Here is a 23972-nt window from a genome sequence, read left to right as displayed (position 1 = left end):
CGGTTTCCTCGTTAACAAAATTTCTGGTATCTGTGTTATTTCTTTTACGCGTTATATTTGTTTATATAATTGAAATATCATAGCTTGTGCGTAGTTCAATCACAATTGATAAATCCGACCTTGTTTGTTGGATATGACTTGATTGACTCTTGGACATTGGTCTTGGGTACCATCCGAATTATTCTCATATCAACCAGTCTCACGGATTTATATCTAGTTGATTTATTGATTGTATTGAGAAAGAGATAAAGCTCTTTGATATCTTTCTTGATTGAGTCTCACTATTAAGTTGGTGCTCTCGAAATTATATTAAAGTTTAGTCCATACAGATTGTCGAACTAAATATTGGGTGTGGTTGTTATACCCCCACGTTTTCAATTGGTTCTAAAACTAAACAGTGGAATTTGCAGATTTTTAATGCCCTGTCTGATGCTAATACCATTAGTAAAATCCAAGACATTGGTATCCCTTTTGATGGCCAAGAATATCTCAGCTGACAACCTAATCTTAATTGCTCTTTCACTGTCAAGTTTTCTTATAAGGTTATTCTAAATTATGCGAATTAAGAGACATGTTTTGTTAATACTATACCAATCTCTTGGAACTCATTCTGGAAAACCAACCTCCCTGGAAATATTTTGTTTTCCTTTGGAAATGTTTACAGAATTTTCTTCGTGTTGGTGAAAACCAAGTTAGGTTTGGTAATAATATTGATGCTAATTGCCCACTCTGTAATAATCATATTGAAAGTATGCAACATCTTTTTATTGATTTTTCTTTTTCTCAGAGTGTTTGGAATGCTATGATAAATAATGTTACCAATGACATGGGAAGTTTTCAGTTTAATGATTGGTTATGTAGCATGTTTCAGGTCAATAACCAAGGAAGGCACAAAGTAAGTATTGTAGAATGGTTTGGATTTATAATGTGGCATGTATGAAAATCTAGATGCAAAAAAGTGTTTGACAATATCCATCTAACTCTTAAAATGTTGTCAATCTGATAAAATATGACCATGCCGAGTGGCACAGGATAAGAAATGTAAATTCTGTATTTATTAATAATCATGCCCCTGTTGATCTACATTGAGAAAAACATGTTTAACCTTTTACAAATATTAACTTTGACGCATCCTATGAGGAAGCAACACATATTATGCGAAGTAGACTAATATTAAGAAATATTGCAGGTACAACAAAGGGGATATGCAACATGAAAAGAGCATCTGATTTTGAACAGGTTGAAGCTAAAGCTCTTTTGGATGTTGTTGTATGGGGGCAAGGATAAAGGTGTATCAGACTTGCACCTTGAGGAGACTATCAAAATGTCATCAATTTTGTTAATGACAATTTTGAATCAATAAAATGGACAACCAAAAACATAGTCATGGATATTCTAAAGATTTTATCTTCTTTTAGTAGTTGGAAATGCACTTGTGTGTAAGGATATGTAAACCGTGTGGCTCATGCAATAACAAAACATGGTATATTATGTTATCAAATTTTGGAAATATCTTCTAATTTCGCTGCTTGGATAACAAAATGTTTCCATAGGGATGGACATGTGTAATCTTTTCAATAAATAATAAATCACCTTTCGTATTAAAAAAAAAAAAAACAAAAAAAAAACAGAACCCAATAGTGAACCTAATTTATTTTCATTTTCACTCCAACACCGACGGATTCCTTCTTTTCTTATCCCTCGTTTTTCATATTCAAACTAAAACATAGTTGATTAATCTGCCGACCAACAATTCATAACTAATTAATTGATCGATTTTTCTGTATAACGACGATGGTAAAATGAGTTGAGAAAACCATTTAAAACCTAGTCAAACTGATCCTGAAATCGCGAAAGCAGTTCAGTTTAAACAATTGAATCCGTCTATTGAAGACGAAGAAGAAAATGAATTCGAAAACAAACTCTAAGACAATCATAAGAAATAGCAAGAATATGATATTTTTCAATCAAATCATACCTCTTATTTATGTTTGTCATTTATTCATACATTAAAAAATTCGATAATTAGATTTTCGGAATTTAACCAGAATTGGTCGATGTAAAGTTCACATTGAACGATTTCTGATTTAATCAGTCGATATGCACACACACGTCAACCGATTGAGCTTGATATTCTTTGTGGCTGAAGAACACCACACATAATTGATCGATGTGAATATTCATATTGACCGGTTTTGGTTAAATGAAATGCAAATTTTTTTTGTTGGTTTTTATTGTTATAATCAGTCGATATGAATATCCACATCGACCGATTATGAAGTCTTTTGACTTTTAAATGCCAAGAGTTCAATCATCCAATATAAATGGTTATGTCGTTCAATTGTCTCGTTGAGCAAATGCATACATTTCTGAATATTGTGTAGTCTATAATCAGTTGATAAGAATATTTACCGACAGTGGAGTGTCAATTAACGCAATCGGTGGATGTGGATGTATTGTGATGGCCGATTTTATACTTATAATTCCAGTAGCAAGTTGAATTTGATTGTTGTTTATTGTATATTGGGATATTCTTTAGGGACAAGGGAAAGCAAGGGGTTTTGGAAAAGAGATCGTAATAAAGAATGATCATACTTCTCCTTAAAGTTTGGGATCTCGTCTAGATGGCGGTCAAAATTTAGAGGCTAAAAATCGTAAGAGCTCGGTAGGTGGATGGGATTGGTTTTTACCAATGAACCAACTCAACTGGAGCATCTAGGAGAAGAAGAAACTGATAATAAACAAATCGAAGAAGAAAATGAGCAAAAAATAAACTGATAGAGAAAAAAGCGAATACACACAAGAAGGTGAAGAAGCACGAGGCGGTGAAGATTAAGCCGGAGATATAGATATGCCAAGGAATAAGAAACGTAGATACTTGTTATCCCCTTAGTTGATGTTAAGTCGATATGTTAATGATCATCCTTATGGATTGCTTGGTGATGAATGAGAGTTTTTATGGTGGTAAGGACACACTTGGGATGCTACTCTATGCAACCATAGTGTTAGAGCATTGCTCGACTGAACCTTCCAAGTGTTGGTATGTCAAGATTTGTTGTCATATTTTAGTTTCAAAACTCAAAATCGCTTGATTAGATTACTAGACTAAACTTTGTTAGGTTAGATTATAAAGTCTAGAAATGTTGAGACATACAAGTATTACTCTAAAAACCTGAAGATTATGAAGACGTATCGACATCAACGAAAACATCATCCTTATGTTTGAGATTAATATACAAGACTTGACTTGTTTCCATTCCTATCTACGTTACTTTCAAGTTGTTTAAATTGGAAACATAACATGTAAAGTTATATATATGAAACTCTAGTATTAGAGACTTGATCATCTTATTCTGGTGAAAGTTTCAAGGAAAAATATACAAATTATTTCACAACTTTGGTATATTGAATTAAGAAGTATAACGCCTATTTTTTGAACTTCGTAATTGCGACATAGACATAATATCTTTGTAACTTGTTACTAGATTGTGTAATGAACTTAGGATTGATTCCATGCCTAGAAAACTATGTTTGATTTGATTACATGATTTTAAGGAAATAGATATACAAACTTGTTTCATAGTTGAAAGAAGTCAATGGATTGGTAGTCTGGTTCCTATTGGAGATCTATAGCATTACCAATCCCTATTTGAGAATCTCTAGCAGGATCAATCCCTACCTATTGAGGATCTATAGAGGACCGATCCCCATAGAAAAACGGATTACCGATATCACATATGCTTTAGGGTTTGTGAGATTTTAAAAGTTGGGTTTGCAAAATAGGAAAGTTCAAGATGTCGACATCGTGAGTAATTTGAACATGTGTAAAAATCTTATATTTTATTGTTCAAAGATATCCTTGATACTCAGGGTGAGATCCCAAACCGAAATATCTGAGAATAGTTTTGTTAAGATTTTCGAATATATATGTTTTATTTTTTCATCAAGTAAAACATATCTCTGACAGATATATTACTAAAGTATACTTGTATGCTAGCTAATATTAAGTTGTAATCCAAGAGGGATCTCAGTATTACAGTTAGATATTGGTTGGAATTAGACAAAAACCGAAAATGAAAATATACTGAATATCTTGAGAATATTTTTGGTTATGTAAATTCCTTGGTGTCCAAACTACCTTGGTCTATAAATAGTGAAGTTTGTTTTTCTTACAAACTTATCCTGACGCAGGCACTTCATATTGTAGTCACTGCTGTAGCCAACTAATAGTATTAGTTGTAAACTATATCCGAGAGGAGAGTAACCTAATTAGGCGAAATATCTTACGCCCGCTAGTTTAAAGACTTTTGTAGGATCAAAACGCATCTAGATAGTACCGTTGGTGGGAAACTAGAATTTGCATTGTTATTTTAGTTTTAATTATTGATTTGATTGATAATAAGACTAATGGATACTAACTAATGGTCCCGAAGGTTCATCACTTTAACCTTAAAGATATACCATGGATAAAACATTACAACTTGCAAAGTGTTCGAGTGAAATTTCTAATAAAATCAACTAAAATTCCTTAGATCCCACTACAAAAATTCCCTATAATCATGTTCCAATATTTCGTTGTACATCGACATAGTACTAAATGAGATTATGACAGAGTGACACAACTAGAGAATATTACATGAGAAAGCAATCATAGATCAAACATAGAAAAAAATAAGAAGACACAAACTAAGAAAACCAAAAAGACTAATACTTGAAATCTGAAACCAAAATACTTGAAATCATCGTTTTTCAAGCAACAACAAAAGGCCAACACCAACCATCCTCCCACATGCAAATGTATTCTCTCACAGCTTGAATATGGGGAGATCGAGATGTCAAGTTTTTAGTTTATCAAAATGATCTTGAAATAAACGATACACTTGAAGCAGAAGATATGAGAAAACGTCTTTAAAGAACGTGATGTAGGATTCAACTCTGTACCCGAAAACCGCCTATAAAAGCATTATATATAAAATAATAATAATAAAAGATTATAATTGATTATCAAGGAAAAAGGAAAAAAAGTTCTGAACGGATCCATTAGCAAAGTTCAAATTCGCAACATGCTGAGATACGTCAGTGATTGAATCAATCAAAGAGTGGAAGCCAAGATTCGCATCGCTTCCACTAACGATAATTAGGTTCCTATTATACATAAATTTCCTATATAAGAGTGTCGACACTCCATAAGTATTTCCCTTAACTCGCTTAGATATAGTATCTTCTTTTCAGGATTCCTCCTAAAAGGATGGTTTAGGATTGTAGTGGGAACAAAATCAAACTTATCTTGCATGTGATTCATCCAAGAATCTCTGATATAGGGAGCACATGGAGTATATTGATCATCACTTTAAAGCACACAAAATAGATCATCCACAATAAGACTTTTTATCTAACATTGAGTAGCTAATGTTGTGGATGTATTATTCTTATGAATTAAGTACATATATTTTGCTCGAATAGTAGCATGAATCATGTATTACATCCATAAGAATTAATTTGAATTTGACTTTGTTTGACTAAAAGAGATGGACTGCACGATCTTTTGAGGTGACAGATCAATTGTGTTAACTCGTAAGTTTTACTATCTCTAATTTGTTGTCAATGTTAGTTGCAACGATAATAAGACTAATGAATTCATAGTGCATCTATTTCCGACTTTATAAAATAATAAGACTTTTTGGATTAATTTATAACACATGTGACTCTCATGTGTTAAACATATAACAAATAAATAATAAGACATTTCGATGTATATGTTATAAGAAATAAGTTGTGTCCCTTCATTTTAAACCAATTATTTTGATGCATAAGTTGTGTCCATTAATTTTAAACCTGTTATTCTGCACTTTGCTACATAGGCCCATTATTTGAAAAATATTGTTGATTCTTAAGAAAGACATGTCTATAATTTGGGGAGAAAACATGACGATGATGAAGTAGATAATATATCGGTAATGGTTCTCCATGTTCTTCAGCAACAAGAAAAAGAGTCCTGCAGCAAATGCGTCAAACAATGGTTGTTGATGAAAGGAATAGTATGAGCAGCCGAGTTATTGACAAATGCTGGAACGAAGAGCAAAAGCTCAAGATTCTAATGTTGGAATGCACTACATGCAAGGAAAAAACGGAAAATCGGAAGACAAGTGCAGGAAACCAAATCCGAAGTTTTTTAGATAATATGAAACATTTTATTAGATATTAGCAGGCTCAATATGCCTGCCTAAGAAAGTTTGTATACAACTTAAAGGATTGTGAGAGACATCAATAAAATCTTTCTCTCTTCTCAGTTTTTTATCAATAGCATCTGCCAGATTATTGTTGTCTCTCTTAACATGAGTAAACTGACAACTAATAATGGAGTTCATAAGAAGCTTGATAGCTCTGACAAGTTTCATGTTTTCCCACCTAACAAAAGAATTATTCAACAGTTTTGAGTTAACTATATTTTCTGCATCTGCATCTGCTATCACATTAATATTGTTTATCCCTGAAGCTTTAATCCAGCTAAGTGCTTCCAATATATCCATACACTCTCCAGCTTCTGCATCTGTCACTCTATCTGCATAGGAGACTTTGAATCCTTTAGTTTCACATGCACCAGAGAAAAGCACCATTCTAATACCACAATTGTTAGTACAATGATCAAAAGAAGCATCAACATATATTGTGCATGTTTTATTGTTAGAATGCAGATGATCTGGAGATGAAGTAACATCTAATGCATCATTCCTATTTATAACTTGAGTGCAACTCATGCTACTGAAACTAGCTAACTAGTAATTAGTTCTAGATGCAGTATTAGCAGGATTTATAATTTTATTTTGAAAGATACTGTCACATCTTTCTTTCCAGATAATCCAGCATGCTACCATGAGTGTTTTCCTCCATCTCTCCAGTTCTTCAATACTTGAATTGTTGACTTGAGAGAACCAAGAAATGATCCAATATTTGACATTGTTACATTTTTCTATGACTTGAGCCATTGATATTAAGAGAATTCCATATTGCTTTGGCATGAAGAGAGATGATATAAGAAGATGAAATAAGGACTCATTCTAATGATTGCAGATATTGCAATAGTTTTCAATATTGTGATTGAACTGAGATAGTCTTTATCTTGTTGGAACAACATCCTTAAGACATTTCCAGATGAATAGTTTGACTCTACGAGGCAACAACATCTTCCATAAAGTTTTCCACACTTATTTAGGAACATTACTAACAACCAACTTATTTTGAAATCTATTTTCAGTGAGCTTGTTGTAGGTACTTTTAACTGTGAAATTCCCATCTCTTGAAATTATCCATCTAAGAACGTCTTCTTCAGAAGTAGATAGCTGCATTGCTTTGATCTTATTCACCACTTCAGGAAGAAAAAGTGTGTTAAGTAGAGACAAATTCCAACTATTAGTTTCAGTTATGATGAGTTCACTAACAAAAACATATTGGAGATGAGAAGGATCAATTGGCTCCACTTTATCTGACATTCCTATAATCCATCTATCCATCCAGATTCTTGTTGTTTTTCCATTATTGACTTCAAAGCAGTAATGTTGTTGAAGAATAAACAAACCCTGCTCAATCCCTTTCCAAACCCAAGAAGTATTGTTCTTTTCAGAACCAATATGCAGGAAGTCTTCATTTTTAAAATATTTAGCCTTGAGTAATTTACCTAGTAACTGATTTTATTGATGATAAATCCTCCATGCTAACTTTGTAAGTAAAGCATGATTTTTAACATTTCTGAATCTCTGAATGCTAAGCCTCCAAGATCTTTGGATGTGCACATATTTTTCCAAAAAATTAGATTAGTTCCTATGTTGGACTTGTATCCCCACCAAAACCTTCTTTGAATAGAATCTAACTTCTTCAAAAGCTTTTTAGGTATTTTAAAAGAGCTCATTTGGTAAGTAGGAATAGAATTAAGCACAACTTTTACCATGGTGGTTCTGCCAGCTTGATGCATTGTTGTACCTTGCCAATTTCCTAGCCTTCTTTCAAATGCTAACTGGATATCTTCAAAATCCTTGACCTTGGAATTGCCAATGATGAGAGAAGAACCCAGATATTTCTCATTTTTATCCATAGGTTTAACACCTAAGATTTGACTTAAAGTGTTACAAATGCTGGGATCCAAATTATTGCTAAAATGGATAGCTGATTTGTCAAAATTAATGACTTGATCAGATTGAGAACTAAAATCCTGAAGAACTTGAAGGAGATTATTCACACTGGTTAAATTAGCATGAGTAAAAATGATACAATCATCTGCAAAGAGTATATGATTAACTGGTGGTGCCCTTCTAGCAGCTGAAATTCCTTTACTGATTTTAGAATGATGAGCAACAACCATAGTTCTAGAAAACCACTTCATAGCTAGTATGAATAGATAAGGAGATAACAGATCAGCTGAAATTCCTTGTCTTATGCCTCTTGTTGGATGGAAATCATCACATGGAGATCCATTTAGCAGCACAGACAGAGAAGTAGTGGTTATGCACTGATGTATTAGCTGACACCATTCTTCAGAGAAACCAAAACTTGTGAGAACTTTCATTAAAAAAGGTCATTATAATCTGTCAAATTCCTTTGACATATCTAACTTCATAGTTAACCATCCTCCTTCACCTTGTTTTCTTTTCATAGAATATACAAGTTCATGAGCTATGGAGATATGATTCTATTCATGAAAGGTTTCACTATGCTTACTAAGATTTTAGAGATAATCTTGTAAGATATGTTACATAAACCTATTGGTCTAAACTCAGAAGGAGTGCATGGTTTACTCTTATTAGGAATTGGAGAGATGTGTGTCTTATTGAGTTGTTTAGGCATCTGTTTTGAAGAGAAGAATTTTTTAACTACTTCACAAATATCATCTCCCACAGTGCTCCGTTGTGATTTATAGAAACCTTCTTGAAAGCCTTCAGGTCTAGGAGCAGACCAATTTTCCACGCTTTTAAGAGTTTTGAAAATATCTTCATCAGTTGGAATTGTGAGAAGTAGAACATTCTCCTCTTGAGTGATTAAAGTTGGAATATGAGACTAATGATGTTATTCAATGACTGGAGTGCAAGAAGTGCTAATATTCTTGAAGTGATTGGTAAGAAGTAAGGATATGTCTTCTCTAGAATGAACCCAATTACCCTCAAAGTCTTTTAAAGAGTCAATATTGTTTCTTTCTCTTTTCCTCTTTGTTAGAGTATGGAAGTACTTTGTGTTGTAGTCCATATCTTTGACAAAGTTATCTCTAGATTTTTGTTTATTAAAATCATTTTGAATCTGGAGCCATTTATCCAACTCCTTGGAGATCATCTCAGCTTTTAAAGTTTTTTCTCTTGAGAAAGGTAGTGCCTGAATATCATCCAACTGTTTTTGAAAATTATCCACATTCTTGTTGATATCTCCAAAATGTTATTTGTTCCATTTAGAAAGATCAATTCTGGTATAATGAAGTCTCTTAATGAATTTGTGTGCTGGTGAACCTTGAACTGACTTATCCCAAGCTTTTGTTATTTCATCTTTACATGTTCTATCTTGTAACCAAGTGAAGAAAAACTTGAAAGTCTTCCATAAATTAGGCTGAGAATAATCAGTTACCAGCATGATGGGACAATGATCACTTCCATTCTGACTTAAGTGAAGTAATTTAGAATCTTGAAACTGAGAATTCCATTCTGCATTAACTAGAGCCATATCAATTCTTGTTCTTTTTTTACCTGTGCCTTTATTATTACTTGACCAAGTATGTCCTCTTCCAATGAACCCCATGTCCTCTAGATCAACTTCTTGAATAATAGAATATAAATTAAGCCATCACCAGAAGTAGAAGTAGAAGAAGAAGCATCATTATCTATCAGATGAAAATTCAAGTCTCCAAGAAGAACCCAAGGCTGTGAAATATTGACCCAAATATCTTTAATGAATTCCCATTATTCTTTTTTCTTATTATAATTACAGAATCCATACATGAAAGAGACTAATCATTCTTGTTGACTTGGTTCACTCTGGATAACTGCATGAATCATATTATCTTCACAGCTAACAATGTCACAAACAAATCCATTTTTCCATAAAAGAACTAAACCTCCAGAAAGACCAATTGGTTGCAAGTATCTGGCATTGGGGTATCTAAGAGGTGCTACTAAGGACTTCATATTGTCTTCAGTTACTTTGGTTTCATAAAGAAATAATAATTCTGGGTTTTGTGTTCTAATAAGGTCTCTAAGATGGTCTCTAGTTGTCTGGGTTTTAAGACCTTGAACATTCCATGCAATAATTCTCATGTTGTAGATGTTGAAAACAGCTTGTGAAAAGACTATAGTTTTGAAATATTTTGCATGAAACTGGTGAAGTGTAGTGCAAGAAAGATGATTCAAATGCTTGTGATCAGTATGCAAAACTTTAAGACAATTAATCTCTTTGAGTTGAAAATCAGTCACTATAATAAATGATACCCTAAACTTAATAAATGAGATAGTTAATTTGTGAAACTGAATGTGAAAGTTTGAAATTTAAAGAGTAAAGAGATACCTGATCCCCCTTGATTGTGTGAGCTGAGTGGTTATCTATCACTGTGACCCCACGAGTTTTCTGGATGGTTATGTTGGCATCAGAATTGGCATTAGGTGAAGAGGACTCAGCATTTTCAGGAGCAGCAACAATGACATTCTCTATTCTATGTCTTTTTCCTAGTCTACTATCTTCTTCAGAGTCTTGGCGTTCCTTAAAGAGTAAAGAATCCAAGTTAATTTTTTCTCCATCTTTAGGTGGGACAAAGACATTTGTGTTAGCAAATTTCTTTTGATTCTTCTTGACAGCAGGTGGAGCATCCCTGTTAATGACTGAAATATTCTTACGAATATTGCTGATTTTGGCCACAAAATAAGGTTTTTCGTGTGTTTTTTTTAAAAAGATAGCTGCATCCTTACATGCACCTGTTGAGTGATTGATGATGTAACACTCTGTGAAAATACTTTTTGGTTGGCGCTCATAAAAGAATTTCTGCCACTTAGTTGTTCCAGCATTAGTAGTGCACTTGATGATAGACGCATTTATGTGTCTATTTTGTTCTCAATGTTCTGTATTGTTAGACTCGATTAAGTACTTATTGTGTTATTTTGTGTTCTTGTAGGAAATTTTAGAGAAATAAGCCCTTGCGGTGAAATGGGCTCAAAAAGCAGTGTTTTACACCCCGGAGAAATGTACCGTAGGCACCCCAGAAATGCACCGGAAGCGTCCCAGAAATGTCCCGGAGGAACCCAGAAAAATTACTATTTCCACCCCAATTGATATTCGCACCCCAGCACTCTGGATAAGGGGCATCTTCTTCAATAATTTGAATTTGTGTTTTTGGCGGGAAATGAAGTTTTCAACTGGCAGAATTTTTATTGTCAAAATGAATGGGTTAGAGTGCGATTCAATCCCTGAAAAGTGGCTGAAAGATGTGATTTGGCATAAGGAACAAAGTTTGGGTGGTGGTTTCGATCAAATTTGGATGGAATACGTGTTTTGATTCTCGAGTTCAAAACAGGGCAAGCATGCACTGGAGGATGATAATCACGTGTCATGGAGAGTGATGGACGTGTTCTGATGATGTGGAATGGCTCGAGCATCACTTTGGGTCGTGAAGAATCGATTTGGAGCGTGGAGGGAGGAAGTTTACGCAAGAAATTCCAAGTTTGGTAAGAAAATATTCGGAAAATATTGTTATTCACTGCCCGCATAATGAAGAATTATATTGGAGTTATTGGCGAGATTTGGAGCTGTTGTTGGGTATAAATAGGCTCTTTGGGTCTACTAGAGAGGGTGTCGAGAGTTTTGGGAGTCGATAGGAGGGCCAGAGAAGCAGAAATCAAGAGTTTTCAGAACTCTGCTGCTGCTGCTTATGATGATGAAGAACGTGAAGAACACGAAGAACGGACCTGCCAGAGCAGTCGTTCTTCAACTATAACAGCGACAGCGGAACGTGGGTCGTAGTTTTCCAACGACTACAGCACTTAAGAGATATCGTTCTTCGTAACGGGTTATGCAACGATTATAAACGTTGCAAACACCTGATTTTCACCATTTTCTCTCCGTTTCATCATTGTGAACCATTTTTGAGCCATAATAAATTATTTTGAGAGCATTTTTACTATGATGAGTTAATTCCCTCGTAACCAAGGCAATGGAGGAAGCTATTCACGCAACATAAATGGGTAACTATTTCATTTAATTATATAATTCACCTAATCGCTGCTTTTGCAGAGTTTTAAATTGTTTGAATGATTGTCTTAATTATTTGTTATTCAGTTTGATAGGTTATGCTTGGTTTAATCTCTTGATAATCTATGCTTAAGGTTTACAAATAATGTTTGAGAATCTGTATGATTGATAGTGAATTAAAGATAAAAGAGGACTTAAGAATTGAATAGAGTTTTGAAATATTTATCATTCAATTTTGCATAATAGTGGAATCTAGTGTCTTGGTTACCTCTCGCACTCATTGTTAATAATTTTGTATATAATTTTATTAAATCTTTAAATTTATCCTTCACAAGTCCGAGAGTTTGAACCTCATTACTACAACCCATCAAAAATCATTTTGGCGCCGCCAATGCGGATTTGTGCTTAGGTAGAATTTTTAGGTTTTTATTATTTTTTTTTTACTATTATTTGTTCCTTTTTACGTTTCTTTTTGTGTCTTTGATTTACAGGTTCGAAGTGGAATACTAAGGACTTGGGAACAAAAAGCTTAAAGCTAAAAGTTAAAAGCTAAAAGAGAAGATAAAAAGACATAATTTTTTTTTTTAGGATTTGTATATAGGCTTTATTTTTCATAATTTTTGTAATTTTTGGACTTTTTATTTGGACTTTATTCCGGAAAATTGGACTTTATTCTTTTTTAACCCTACGGAAGGGTATTATTAAAAAAAAAAAATTATATAGACTGTGTGCAGGAAAGGACGACGAGTACTATATCGTCTCGGCCCCTCGGGTTCGTACATGACATAGGAGTCGTGGCCCGAGTCGACTTCAACGGTTCGTCCCCCGTCTGGTACGGGAGGTAAGTCCATCGAAACACTCGCGAATCTCCTGTCAGCGGGTTTACTGTATTCCTTAAGGTGATTCATTGATTGAGGACGAATTTGGACTGTTTTTAAATTCCTAGTAAAGGGCAAGGCCTGGTCAATACAAGATAAGGGTTCGGATTTCATCACCGCTCCCTTCTTGCCCGCCTTAGGAAAACGAAACCTAACGCGAACCCAAGCTTTAAAATTTGGAATAGAACGAGACCGATAGGGTAACGAGCTTAATAGGAAACTCGTTCGAAAAATATTGGTTGCTCTTTAAGCACACTTCAAAGTTCATGATGGTTTCTGTGAGTTGAATGCGTGACTGCGCCGCCTTCTAATGCGGTGAGGCCTTGGGTATCAAAGCTCCACTGAGCTTCCCTCGCCTCAATTCAACTTACTTTGACTCGGATTGATTCCAGAGGGGTTTTCTCAAATTGTAACGAATTCCTTTTCGAAGGAATAGAAGTTGGTCTAGAAAACAATCTAAGTGGAGCCATCATGCTTTTTGTTTGCTAGAAATCTTTAGGTTTGTTTTGGTGGAGTCGAGTAGGCCTTGTTTGTGGTTTTGTAGAATTCCCTTGCAATTAAGAATGTCGAACTGGTATGATAGAAGCCAATACAATGAGTATCGACCTGAATTTGAATATGGACATCATCAGTTTTATGACCATGGTGGGAATAGTAGTTGGGAACGCCAACCTTTTCAAGGTTATGGTTCATACCATAGTGAGTCCAATTACTATCCACACACGAATTGGTCTTACGAGCAAGAAAATCAAGAATATTATAGTACTAGTCATGCGTTTTTGGAAAATTACTTAAAAACTAGTCCTGAGTATGACATTTCTAAACCTGTTCAATCTCTAGAAGAAACCTACCAACAAGTTCGAAGGGAGTATGAACGTGCAGTTAGTTCAAGAGAAGAGAGTACACAACGGTCTAAGATATTCAATGAGACTTGTGAACGTATAAGTGTTACGCTCAGTGAAATTCAAGCACGTTTAGAGGCAGAAAATGAACAGTTAGCTAATGCTGCTCGAAATAATCTAAATTTCCAAAATAGTGTTTCCAATTCTACCCTTGATATCAATAGTGAATATTTGCCCAATCTAGAGTACGAGGTTAGAATAAAAGACACTACTTTAGATGAGGTTCATGATTATTATGATGAAGATAATATTGATGAAGAATCATACATTTGTAGGCATAGTGATCCGGAACTAGTTACTCCATTTGAGCTTCATAATGATAATATTATTTCTGGTTCAGATCCCAATAATTTTAATGATTATTCACCTATTCAAAAGGATGTGGATCTGACTAGAGATACCACCGTTTTAGACGATGTAGTTCATGATCCTTTATCCTACAGAGTATTGGACAATCCATTATTTGATGAAATTATTAATGGATCGGAGGAAGTAACTTTGATTAACACCTTAGTTAATGAGCCTTTATATGAAACTTTCTCAGATAATCCTTTATATGATTGTGATGATGGTTTAGAGGAAAGAGTCTACCCTGAGAATACTGTTTTAGAATCTAGCGATTTAGAAACACTAGTCTTAGAAGATGATAAACTCGTAGAAATGAGTGAGGATGAACCCAACTTAGAAGAATCTATTGACCATTTCCAGGAATCTGATGACCTAGAAATTAGGGAAGTTGTGACTAGTCTTTCTAGAGACACAGAAAACTCTGAGTTTGGGGGTGATTATCATTCTCCGTGTGCTTTAACTCTTAGAAAGTACCCTCTTGTAGGACTTGACATTTGTGCCTCAACCATCTTACAAGATTATCTTCATACACGTTTTCCCGAACCTAATGATGTCTAGAAAGAAGCTCAGTCGTTAGAAACCCATCCTCTGGTTGATGTGGTTTGCCCAGGCTATGATACCCAGATTGACTTTGTTTTCCCACCAAATAGTTTTCTTCCAATTGTGGGAACTTTTGATTTTAAGATGTGTCGGTTATTAAGTTTTGAGACTAAACCTAATCACTTTAGGATATTAGTGTCGACACATTTTCTTAAGGAAGAACACCTCTTTCATTGTGGTCAGCTGTGTGAGTCAAATCTAATTGACTTAGAGGATCCCCAATTATTCAGGTTGTTGTTATGTGCTTCTAAGTTCTTAGTTGAGTTTTTCCACACTCTAATACCTGAACCGGATCTTAGCTTTGAGGAAATCCAAGCGATGAAAACCTTTTATTTAGACCCTTTTATAGAGCCTGAACCTGAACCACAACTAGATGTAGTTGTCTTAAGCAAGGGTATGTTCGGTATCTTCTTGGTCTGTTGCAGTTTCCTCTTCTTGTGGGTAACACTTTTTGATCCAGATGACCCACAGTTATTCCGGCTACTACTATATGATTCTACGTGGTGACTAATCCTTGCTTAGTCTGGCTGAAGACTTTAAACTTAGCACTTCTTGGGAGGTAATCCAATATTCATGCGACACGGTAATATCTTTCCTTATCTCTTTTGCTTCATTGGTAACAGTTTCTCCTTGTTCATGTTTTTAATTTTATCTTTAGAACATTGAGGACAATGTTAGGTTTAAGTTTGGGGGTATGGGAGAAACTTTTTAGTTGCATAATAAATAAACTCCAGAGCCTAGAAATTTATGCTTATTTAGGATGACACTAACCAATCTAAGTGGATGGAAGCATTTTGGTTTTAGGAGTTGAGGGACCAATCTGACTAGATGGAAACATCTAAAGAGTCTATTCATAAAAGCACAGAGCTCAGGTGTTAGAAATAACATGATAGTTTTTCCATATCTCGTTGAGTCCTTTTCACTTTCACTTCTATTTTTATTTTATTTTTCATTTTAAACTATGTTTCTCTAAGTGATTAGGTGGGGCACAAGATTCAAGTTGTTAACACTGCTAGGGTGAATTAGAGTGATTGAGTTGCTATATAAAAAAAAAAAAAAAAAAAGTTGAGACCGGACCAATTAGACCAATCGGAATAAATATTAACACTTGGATAGCAATATGCGTGTGTTCTCCCTGTTTCGGTCGCCTAAGCAAGCGTGGAATGCAGGACCCGTGGGAACTATCGTGTAATATGCTGACAAGAAGCATGCGCTTGGATCCAAAAGATCTATTCATGCCGTTAAAAAAAAATCGAGAAAAAAGGTTATTATTCTATGTAGTCAACCACTGGATCCCTTATATATGCCAGTTTGTTGATCTAGATTTAGGTTATCGGCCGCTGGTTCCCTTGTATATGCCAACAGTGTTGATATTAGTCAGACCGGTATCTCAGTCCATTAGGATAGGTTCATTTTAGCAGTGACCTTCAGACAGATATGGGAAACACCTTTCACTTTTCAACCATCTACATTTTTCTTTTCCCATCTTCTTGATCTTTTCATGTGATTAGTTTGACTCCGAGTATGATGTCCATAGTGAAACTATCTTAGTAGAGCTCTGTCACTTATATGAATTTTAGTATGCTTGATTGCAAACTCGTGTACAACAATTGGAATTTCGCATCAGGGTTCTTCCTCACATAAGCAATAAGTATGCCAACCAATGAGGTTCTTTAGTGCCTTCCAAGGTTCTGCGTAGATAGCTAGGGTCTGGAGTAAAGGTTTTGTGGGTAAACCTCTGGTAAACCTTCCCGAGATTAACTCGGTCACTATTTTATTTTGTAGTTTTGATTTGCTCGGGACTAGCAAATAATAAGTTTGGGGGTATTTGATAGACGCATTTATGTGTGTATTTTGTTCTCAATGTTCTGTATTGTTAGACTCGATTAAGTACTTATTGTGTTATTTTGTGTTCTTGTAGGAAATTTTAGAGAAATAAGCCCTTGCGGCTAAATGGGCTCAAAAAGCAGTGTTTTACACCCCGGAGAAATGTACCGTAGGCACCCCAGAAATGCACCGGAAGCGTCCCAGAAATGTCCCGGAGGAACCCAGAAAAATTACCATTTCCACCCCAATTGATATTCGCACCCCAGCATTCTGGATAAGGGGCACCTTCTTCAACAATTTGAATTTGTGTTTTTGGCGGGAAATGAAGTTTTCAACTGGCAGAATTTTGATTGTCAAAATGAATGGGTTAGAGTGCGATTCAATCCCTGAAAATTGGCTGAAAGATGTGATTTGGCATAAGAAACAAAGTTTGGGTGGTGGTTTCGATCAAATTTGGATGGAATATGTGTTTTGATTCTCGAGTTCAAAACAGGGAAAGCATGCACTGGAGGATGATAATCACGCGTCATGGAGAGTTATGGACGTGTTCTGATGATGTGGAATGGCTCGAGCATCACTTTGGGTCGTGAAGAATCGATTTGGAGCGTGAAGGGAGGAAGTTTACGCAAGAAATTCCAAGTTTGGTAAGAAAATATTCGGAAAATATTGTTATTCACTGCCCGCATAATGAAGAATTATATTAGAGTTATTGGCGAGATTTGGAGCTGTTGTTGGGTATAAATAGGCTCTTTGGGTCTAATAGAGAGGGTGTCGAGAGTTTTGGGAGTCGATAGGAGGGCCAGAGAAGCAGAAGTCAAGAGTTTTCAGAACTCTGCTGCTGCTGCTGATGATGATGAAGAACGCGAAGAACACGAAGAATGGACCTGCCAGAGCAGTCGTTCTTCAACTATAACAGCGACAGCGGAACGTGGGTCGTAGTTTTCCAACGACTACATCACTTAAGAGATATCGTTCTTTGTAACGGGTTATGCAACGATTATAAACGTTGCAAACACCTGATTTTCACCATTTTCTCTCCGTTTCATCATTGTGAACCATTTTTGAGCCATAATAAATTATTTTGAGAGCATTTTTACTATGATGAGTTAATTCCCTCGTAACCAAGGCAATGGAGGAAGCTATTCACGCAACATAAATGGGTAACTATTTCATTTTTGCAGAGTTTTAAATTGTTTGAATGATTGTCTTAATTATTTGTTATTCAGTTTGATAGGTTATGCTTGGTTTAATCTCTTGATAATATATGCTTAAGGTTTACAAATAATGTTTGAGAATCTGTATGATTTATAGTGAATTAAAGATAAAAGAGGACTTAAGAATTGAATAGAGTTTCGAAATATTTATCATTCAATTTTGCATAATAGTGGAATCTAGTGTCTTGGTTACCTCTCGCACCCATTGTTAATAATTTTGTATATAATTTTATTAAATCTTTAAATTTATCCTTCACAAGTCCGAGAGTTTGAACCTCATTACTACAACCCATCAAAATTCAAAAATCACTTGACACCTCTTCTCATAGGCATAGAAAGATCCACATTCACACATACTTTGACAGGGTCGCTTCCAACTGGTATAGCATCCTTTGGCTCAATTGCTACTACTTCACCTATTATTTCCCTAATTTTTGTGACTGATGAGACATTCATGTGTTCAGGGATAAGAAATTTAAGTTGGATCCAAAAGTGTTGGAAACCCCAGTGTTTTCCTGTGTAGATCATGCCAGGAATATAATCATTAACCACCAGAAGGAAATTGTTAATATCCCAAGGCCTTTCCGCAATCACTTTGTTTAAGAAATCTCAATTGCTAAACTTGAAAATCATTAAATTAGGTTACACCTCAACTACTCGAAGGTCTTCTGGCTGCAGAAAAGGCCAAGTAAAGCCTATGTACTTCATAACTGTATCATAATTCATTCTCCATTCTAACATGACTTTCGCTGTAGCACTAGCTTCCCAGTTCGAATCTTCCTCTTCATTGGTTTTATTGCTTTGTTGAACCACTGCAACTTCATTAGTATCACCAAGCTCCAAAGTAGCTTTCTTGAACTTGTTAACCAGATCACCAACTTGACTGAAATTTCCTTCTTCCATTAAAACAATAATGTTTTTGGATTGCATAATCACGGCACTGAAGATAAAGGAATTAGGGTAAGAGTTATTGGTTCAATAAAAAAGTTTTTGCACATAATGTTGCTTAGGGTTTTTAGGATAGAATTGATAGAGAGAGGATAAAGGAGTTGAATGCGATAATACTGCATGGCTTTTTAACACGGAAACAAATGTCTATGGAATTTTTGTTGAAGTGGAAAGTAATGCAGCTGGCAAGACCCGGAATTATAGCAATCAGGTACCAAAAATATAGTTTCAGTTTGACTTTCCGGAAATTCAAATTTTTTGAATTGACATGAGAGTTGAAACTGTGTTGAGAAACTTGCAACACCATGCCTATAAAACCATCGATACCAACATGAACCAAACCATTAAGCAAAAGCTTGAAGACGAACTCAGCAAATGCTATGATTACAGTATAGACAGAGGCAAAAGCCATTAGAGATAACCAATCTGCAAAAGCAAAGCAGGAGAAACAAAGAGATTAGTTAGACATATGTTAAAAAAACAAAAGAAAACCTTTGAAAGTATGCAAATACTTTTAAAAGTAAATTAAACGAAAGATTATAACATAAATCAATAAGTAACAGATTTGACAGGGATGAAATAGACGAGCACGAAGATGAATAACAAACAAATCACAAAAACATTAACAAAAATGGTTTAGGAATGAAGAAATATGAATACTGAGTTGACTCAGTAATCGCCGATTTGCAGAGCGCTTGGGTGGTAGTATGCAAACACTCATTAAGCATCCAACCAAATCCGAAGTAATACATTGATTTCATAAGTTACATACTAATCCCGGAACACAAAAGCAAAATACAATTTCAATTCACCAACCCACCCATACATGAACAATGAAACAAGATGACTTACAACACAATAATACCAAAGTAAAGCAGAATAGACATTTCATTTTCTAAGATATGAAAGTTCCATTATTCCATAATTAAGAATCAAATTGATCAATGGTGTCGGAGAGCCAAAGCTGACATGATAACCAAAATGATAAAGATAAGAACACCCGCAAATGAAGCTACCACTGCACCACTGGTTTGTTGGCAGAACTCATTGAACTGTTGGCATATTTCAATCCAGTTTGCCCTTCTGTTTCCTACATGAGCCAAGTATACAATAGCAGCAGCTGAAGCAGCACCAGTCGATGTCAAAGCGAGCATCACCTGCGACGGAAGACATTTACGATTAGCAGGCTGTAAGTCGTAGAAAAATCAAATAGTACATGATTTGGTGTGTGAAATACTTACTGTGTCTGCGATTAGGAGAAGCAGCCTTGCTCCTACAACGCTTGGGCGAATAATGCTAATAAGGGAGAATGGAAGAGATAGGAGAAGATATCCACAAGCTATCGCATTGGCGGCAACAAAAAACCTTCAAAGATATTAAGAAACAAAAAGAAAAAAACTTAAAATTTATACACAAAAGCATATTGAAATAACAACGCAATGAAATGGCTGATGAAAAAGAGAAGAAAAGAAAGTATTATGGATGTCGTAAATACGTACGTGAGGGCAGGGAGATCTTGGAAAGTAGCCCGGAACTGGAAGTGATGCGTAAAGAAGGGAAGAATTTGATCAGAAGTTCCCATGGTAACAGCAGCAGTGAGGAGGACAGCAACTCCGAAAAGCCTTAGAAGGAAATCAAAAATGCAAACTATTCTCTTCCATCCCCTTAAATGCTTGACAACTTTTGTTGTGCCCACCACGGCAGCACCGGTTGCAACTCCAGCTGCAAGTCCCTTGCCTTTAGTACTTGCAGTATTAGGATTACTACTCTTCTCAGCTGGGACATCGACCACAGTTTCTCCATTGCCCTTAGACATGTTGGTTGAGATCGAAGAAAACTTGAGAAAAAGAGAAATGGAAGCTCTTGTTGTTGTTGGAATGAGGAAAGTTGGAATGTTTTGATTGTTTGATGAAATGGTTTGACATGGATTAAGTTTATATAGAAAGAAGATTTGTTTGAGAGATGGGAAGTAGAGTTGTAAAGCTCTAGGAGCAGGAGGAGTTGTTATTATCAACTTACTCCACTTTTTTTTATAATGTTTTGGTTCCTAAATATAATTCTATTCGGAATAATTTACCAACTAATCCTTCTTAAGTTTTCAAGTACATGGTCTAGTTAAAGACTACTACTTTACAAATACTGGCCAGGATTAAGTAGTGATTCTGGCTGTAACTTGGAACTAGTACCTGATTTTTGTATAATCTTTCCTCTAGCTAAAGTGAATATTATCAGGGTTCTTTTCTTTAATGATAATCGATCAGCTAAACAACTACATTGCCAACTAAATCCACTGACCACATAAACTTCCTATTAATCTCTGTACATATTCTCCGTCTCTTTCTCTCTCTCTCATTGAATACAGTTAAGCCGTGAAAACAGTGAAGACGCGACAGATTGATTATTACATATACAGTAAATATTCAAAGAAATTAACAGTAGATTTGTCAAAATAATAAAACAAAGAAGGCAAAAACATCAAACAAACACAAAAGGTGGTCTACAGACTAATACAACATGTTTGGATGTGCTTCCGCACAGAAGTAAAATGATTTTGGTTCACAAAAAGTTTTTTTTTTTTTTTTGCTTCTTGATTATTTTTGCTTTCAGAAGTCAAAAAAAACAACTTCTGGAATATTACCCGAAAAGTCTATGCAAATTTGTTCTCTTTCGAGCAAGGACTATGGAATGAGTGTGTTTCGCACTCATTCACTACCAAATCCAGTGAGAGACTGGGTGAAAGAGTGTTTGTTGCACTATGGAAGGAGTAGAAAAGAGACTGAAAGGCTAATCATTAGCCGCTTTTAAAAAAAACAAAACCACTTGGGCGGCCTTTCTTTGGCCGCGTTAGACATATTTAGGATTTTTAATTAATAAAACTAGTGTGGGATCCGTTTTTAGAGTTTTAAATAAATAAAAAAAGCTAAAAAAATGCTTGAGAGGCAGATCTTTAACGGCTTAAGGTGTTTTTTTCCTCTTGGTGTCCACTTTCGCCCTCTCATTCCTTCCAATGAGTGTATGAATGATTTTTGATGAATGAGTGGGTGTTCTCACGACATAGTAGCACCTAATTAGATCAAATCAAGTGAGACTCATTCATATTGAATGAAAACCCTCGCTCCATAGCCCTTGCTCTTAGAACTATAAGCAAATGTTAACCAACAGTAGGCCTGGATTTTGATTTAGGTTGTCGAACTTGCCAGAGAATGTAGTTGTCCTAACAAATTGGAATGTAAGATGAATCAAGAAGCTTGATCAAGGTTGGAAAAAACGAATCAACTTGAGATTGTTGCCCAGCCCAGCAAACATCTCTTTGGGCCTAAAACACGCCAAATTCTCATCTTCTATCCTCATCTTCATCTCCACTGTCCTGACTGTCTTACACTGAGCATGAACTGTAACTGAAATTTCCAAAGCATCAAAATAGAAAACTTAAGTAACAGCACGTGGTAATGAAACAGAACAAACTTGAACAAAATGGAAATCTGATTCTGACAATTTTGACACAACACTTTTCAGGATTCTGATAATGTAGTTCACAAATTACTGTACATCCGATAAATCATTTCATATCAATCAGAGTTATTCAATTCTAAAACATTCAGAGTTCTGATACGAAAGAACGCCAGAAACTTAGTAATGATTGACTGATTATAATATACAATGTTGGGCTTCATCAATGATTAAAAATTCTTTACGATCAAAATATAATTCAGAATTTGCAGAAAGATCATTGAAAATTAAATGCAGATACATTGTATCATAATGCTAAACAGATTTGAAACAGAATCAAACTGAAAGTTGGAAAATTTTACTTCTGAAGCTCTGTAACACGTTTCGTGCAACAAAGTAATTCTTACACGGGTTAAAATTTCAGAACTGACTATCACGAAACTACAAACTGATGTTGACACGAAATCTAGCAGTTACAATTGCATCCAGCCATAAATAAAGCAGAGATCCGGAACCAGAGAAACACATCAGCTCAGAACATGGACATTAGAGAAGTGTTAGAGTAAACACTGCAAGTTCAGAAAAGTTCAGAGGTTTCAAAGGAGCTCTCATTTTTTTTCTTTTTGGTTGCGACATTATAATGTTAGCTGCAGAGAAATCATGGAGAAGGAGATGCATTATATTATTATCTTTTGTAATATTATGTAGTAGTGTTTTTCCAGTTAGAAGTGTTGTTGGTGACAGTGAATTGAACGACGTTGATCATGGAGTTTATCACCAGCGTTCGCCCCCTCCACTTATTTATGGTGCTTCTCCGCCGCCTACGCCAGTCTCCACTCCTCAATTATCTCCACCATCACCATCCGCTTCCCCATCTCCGCCAGTTTATGGGACACCATTTTCGCCACCTAGATCGCCTCCTGTCATTCATCCTACACCTCCGTCCGTTCATGTCTCTCCACCGCACCCAGCATTACCTCCGCCAAGTCCGCCCGTATATGCTGCTCCGACAACTCCATCACCGCCAGTTACGCCTTTTAATTACCCACCTCCACCAGTTTTTACGTCCCCTCCGACAGTTCCTCCACCAGTGTATCAGGCTCCGCCAATTCAGGAATCACCATCGCCGGTTGCTAGACCTTCTCCGCCTATCATTCAGACTCCCTTGAAACCCCCACCACCATCACCTGTTGTTTATATACCTCAACCAACACCTCCACAAGTCCAACAACCTCCACAAAGGCCTCCACCAGTGTACCAACCTCCAACATCACCACCACCAGTATATCACCCTCCTCTCTCCCCTCCAACAGTTCAGCAACCACCCTTAAGCCCGCCACCAGTCTATAGGCCTCCAACACCTACATATTCACCTCCAACATTCCCACCACCAGTATATCACCCTCCTGTCTCCCCTCCACCAGTTCAGCAGCTACCCTTACCGCCAGTTTATAGGCCTCCGACACCTACTTATCCACCTCCAACATTCCCACCCCCAGTATATCACCCTCCTCTCTCGCCTCCACCAGTTCAGCAACCACCCTTGAGACCACCACCAGTCTATAGGCCTCCAACACCTACTTATCCACCTCCAA

The 23972-nt window shown here is 35.8% G+C and overlaps 3 protein-coding genes across 3 annotated transcripts in view; 1 reads left to right on the top strand and 2 right to left on the bottom strand.

Annotated features, from left to right (window-relative positions):
• Nucleotides 1-7205: 7205 nt before the first annotated feature.
• LOC113324834 lies at nt 7206-9774 on the bottom strand. The gene is made up of 4 exons (XM_026573120.1): nt 9604-9774; nt 9150-9357; nt 7717-8526; nt 7206-7639 (listed from the first exon to the last, which is right to left on the bottom strand). The coding sequence occupies exons 1-4, from the start codon at nt 9772-9774 to the stop codon at nt 7206-7208; spliced, it is 1623 nt and encodes a 540-aa protein (XP_026428905.1).
• Nucleotides 9775-19707: 9933 nt separating this feature from the next.
• LOC113320344 (casparian strip membrane protein 1-like) lies at nt 19708-20856 on the bottom strand. The gene is made up of 3 exons (XM_026568256.1): nt 20427-20856; nt 20169-20292; nt 19708-20084 (listed from the first exon to the last, which is right to left on the bottom strand). The coding sequence occupies exons 1-3, from the start codon at nt 20741-20743 to the stop codon at nt 19869-19871; spliced, it is 657 nt and encodes a 218-aa protein (XP_026424041.1). The 5' UTR covers nt 20744-20856; the 3' UTR covers nt 19708-19868.
• A 2161-nt stretch (nt 20857-23017) lies between these two features.
• Nucleotides 23018-23972, top strand: part of LOC113324833 (proline-rich extensin-like protein EPR1) — a 4075-nt gene continuing 3120 nt past the window's right edge. The window contains exon 1 of the mRNA XM_026573119.1: nt 23018-23970. Within this exon, the coding sequence (XP_026428904.1) occupies nt 23018-23970 (953 nt within the window). The remainder of the gene's footprint in view (nt 23971-23972) is intronic.

Source organism: Papaver somniferum, chromosome 11 (assembly GCF_003573695.1).
Source record: "Papaver somniferum cultivar HN1 chromosome 11, ASM357369v1, whole genome shotgun sequence".
In the NCBI taxonomy this organism is placed as follows: domain Eukaryota; kingdom Viridiplantae; phylum Streptophyta; class Magnoliopsida; order Ranunculales; family Papaveraceae; genus Papaver; species Papaver somniferum.
This window is presented reverse-complemented; position numbering and strand designations above follow the sequence as displayed.

What these genes read in the sequence shown, in the direction of transcription:
- LOC113324834 (XM_026573120.1), bottom strand. Translation starts at nt 9,774, where the DNA reads ATGGGGTTCATTGGAAGAGGACATACTTGGTCAAGTAATAATAAAGGC. An exon ending in ATCATTGTCCCATCATGCTG is followed by an intron (nt 9,358 to 9,603) that starts GTAACTGATTAT and finishes GATGATATTCAG; the next exon opens with GCACTACCTTTCTCAAGAGA. An exon ending in AATCATGCTTTACTTACAAA is followed by an intron (nt 7,640 to 7,716) that starts GTTAGCATGGAG and finishes TTAAAAATGAAG; the next exon opens with ACTTCCTGCATATTGGTTCT.
- LOC113320344 (XM_026568256.1), bottom strand. Translation starts at nt 20,743, where the DNA reads ATGTCTAAGGGCAATGGAGAAACTGTGGTCGATGTCCCAGCTGAGAAG. An exon ending in CAAGATCTCCCTGCCCTCAC is followed by an intron (nt 20,293 to 20,426) that starts GTACGTATTTAC and finishes ATATCTTTGAAG; the next exon opens with GTTTTTTGTTGCCGCCAATG. An exon ending in TTCTCCTAATCGCAGACACA is followed by an intron (nt 20,085 to 20,168) that starts GTAAGTATTTCA and finishes CTTCCGTCGCAG; the next exon opens with GTGATGCTCGCTTTGACATC.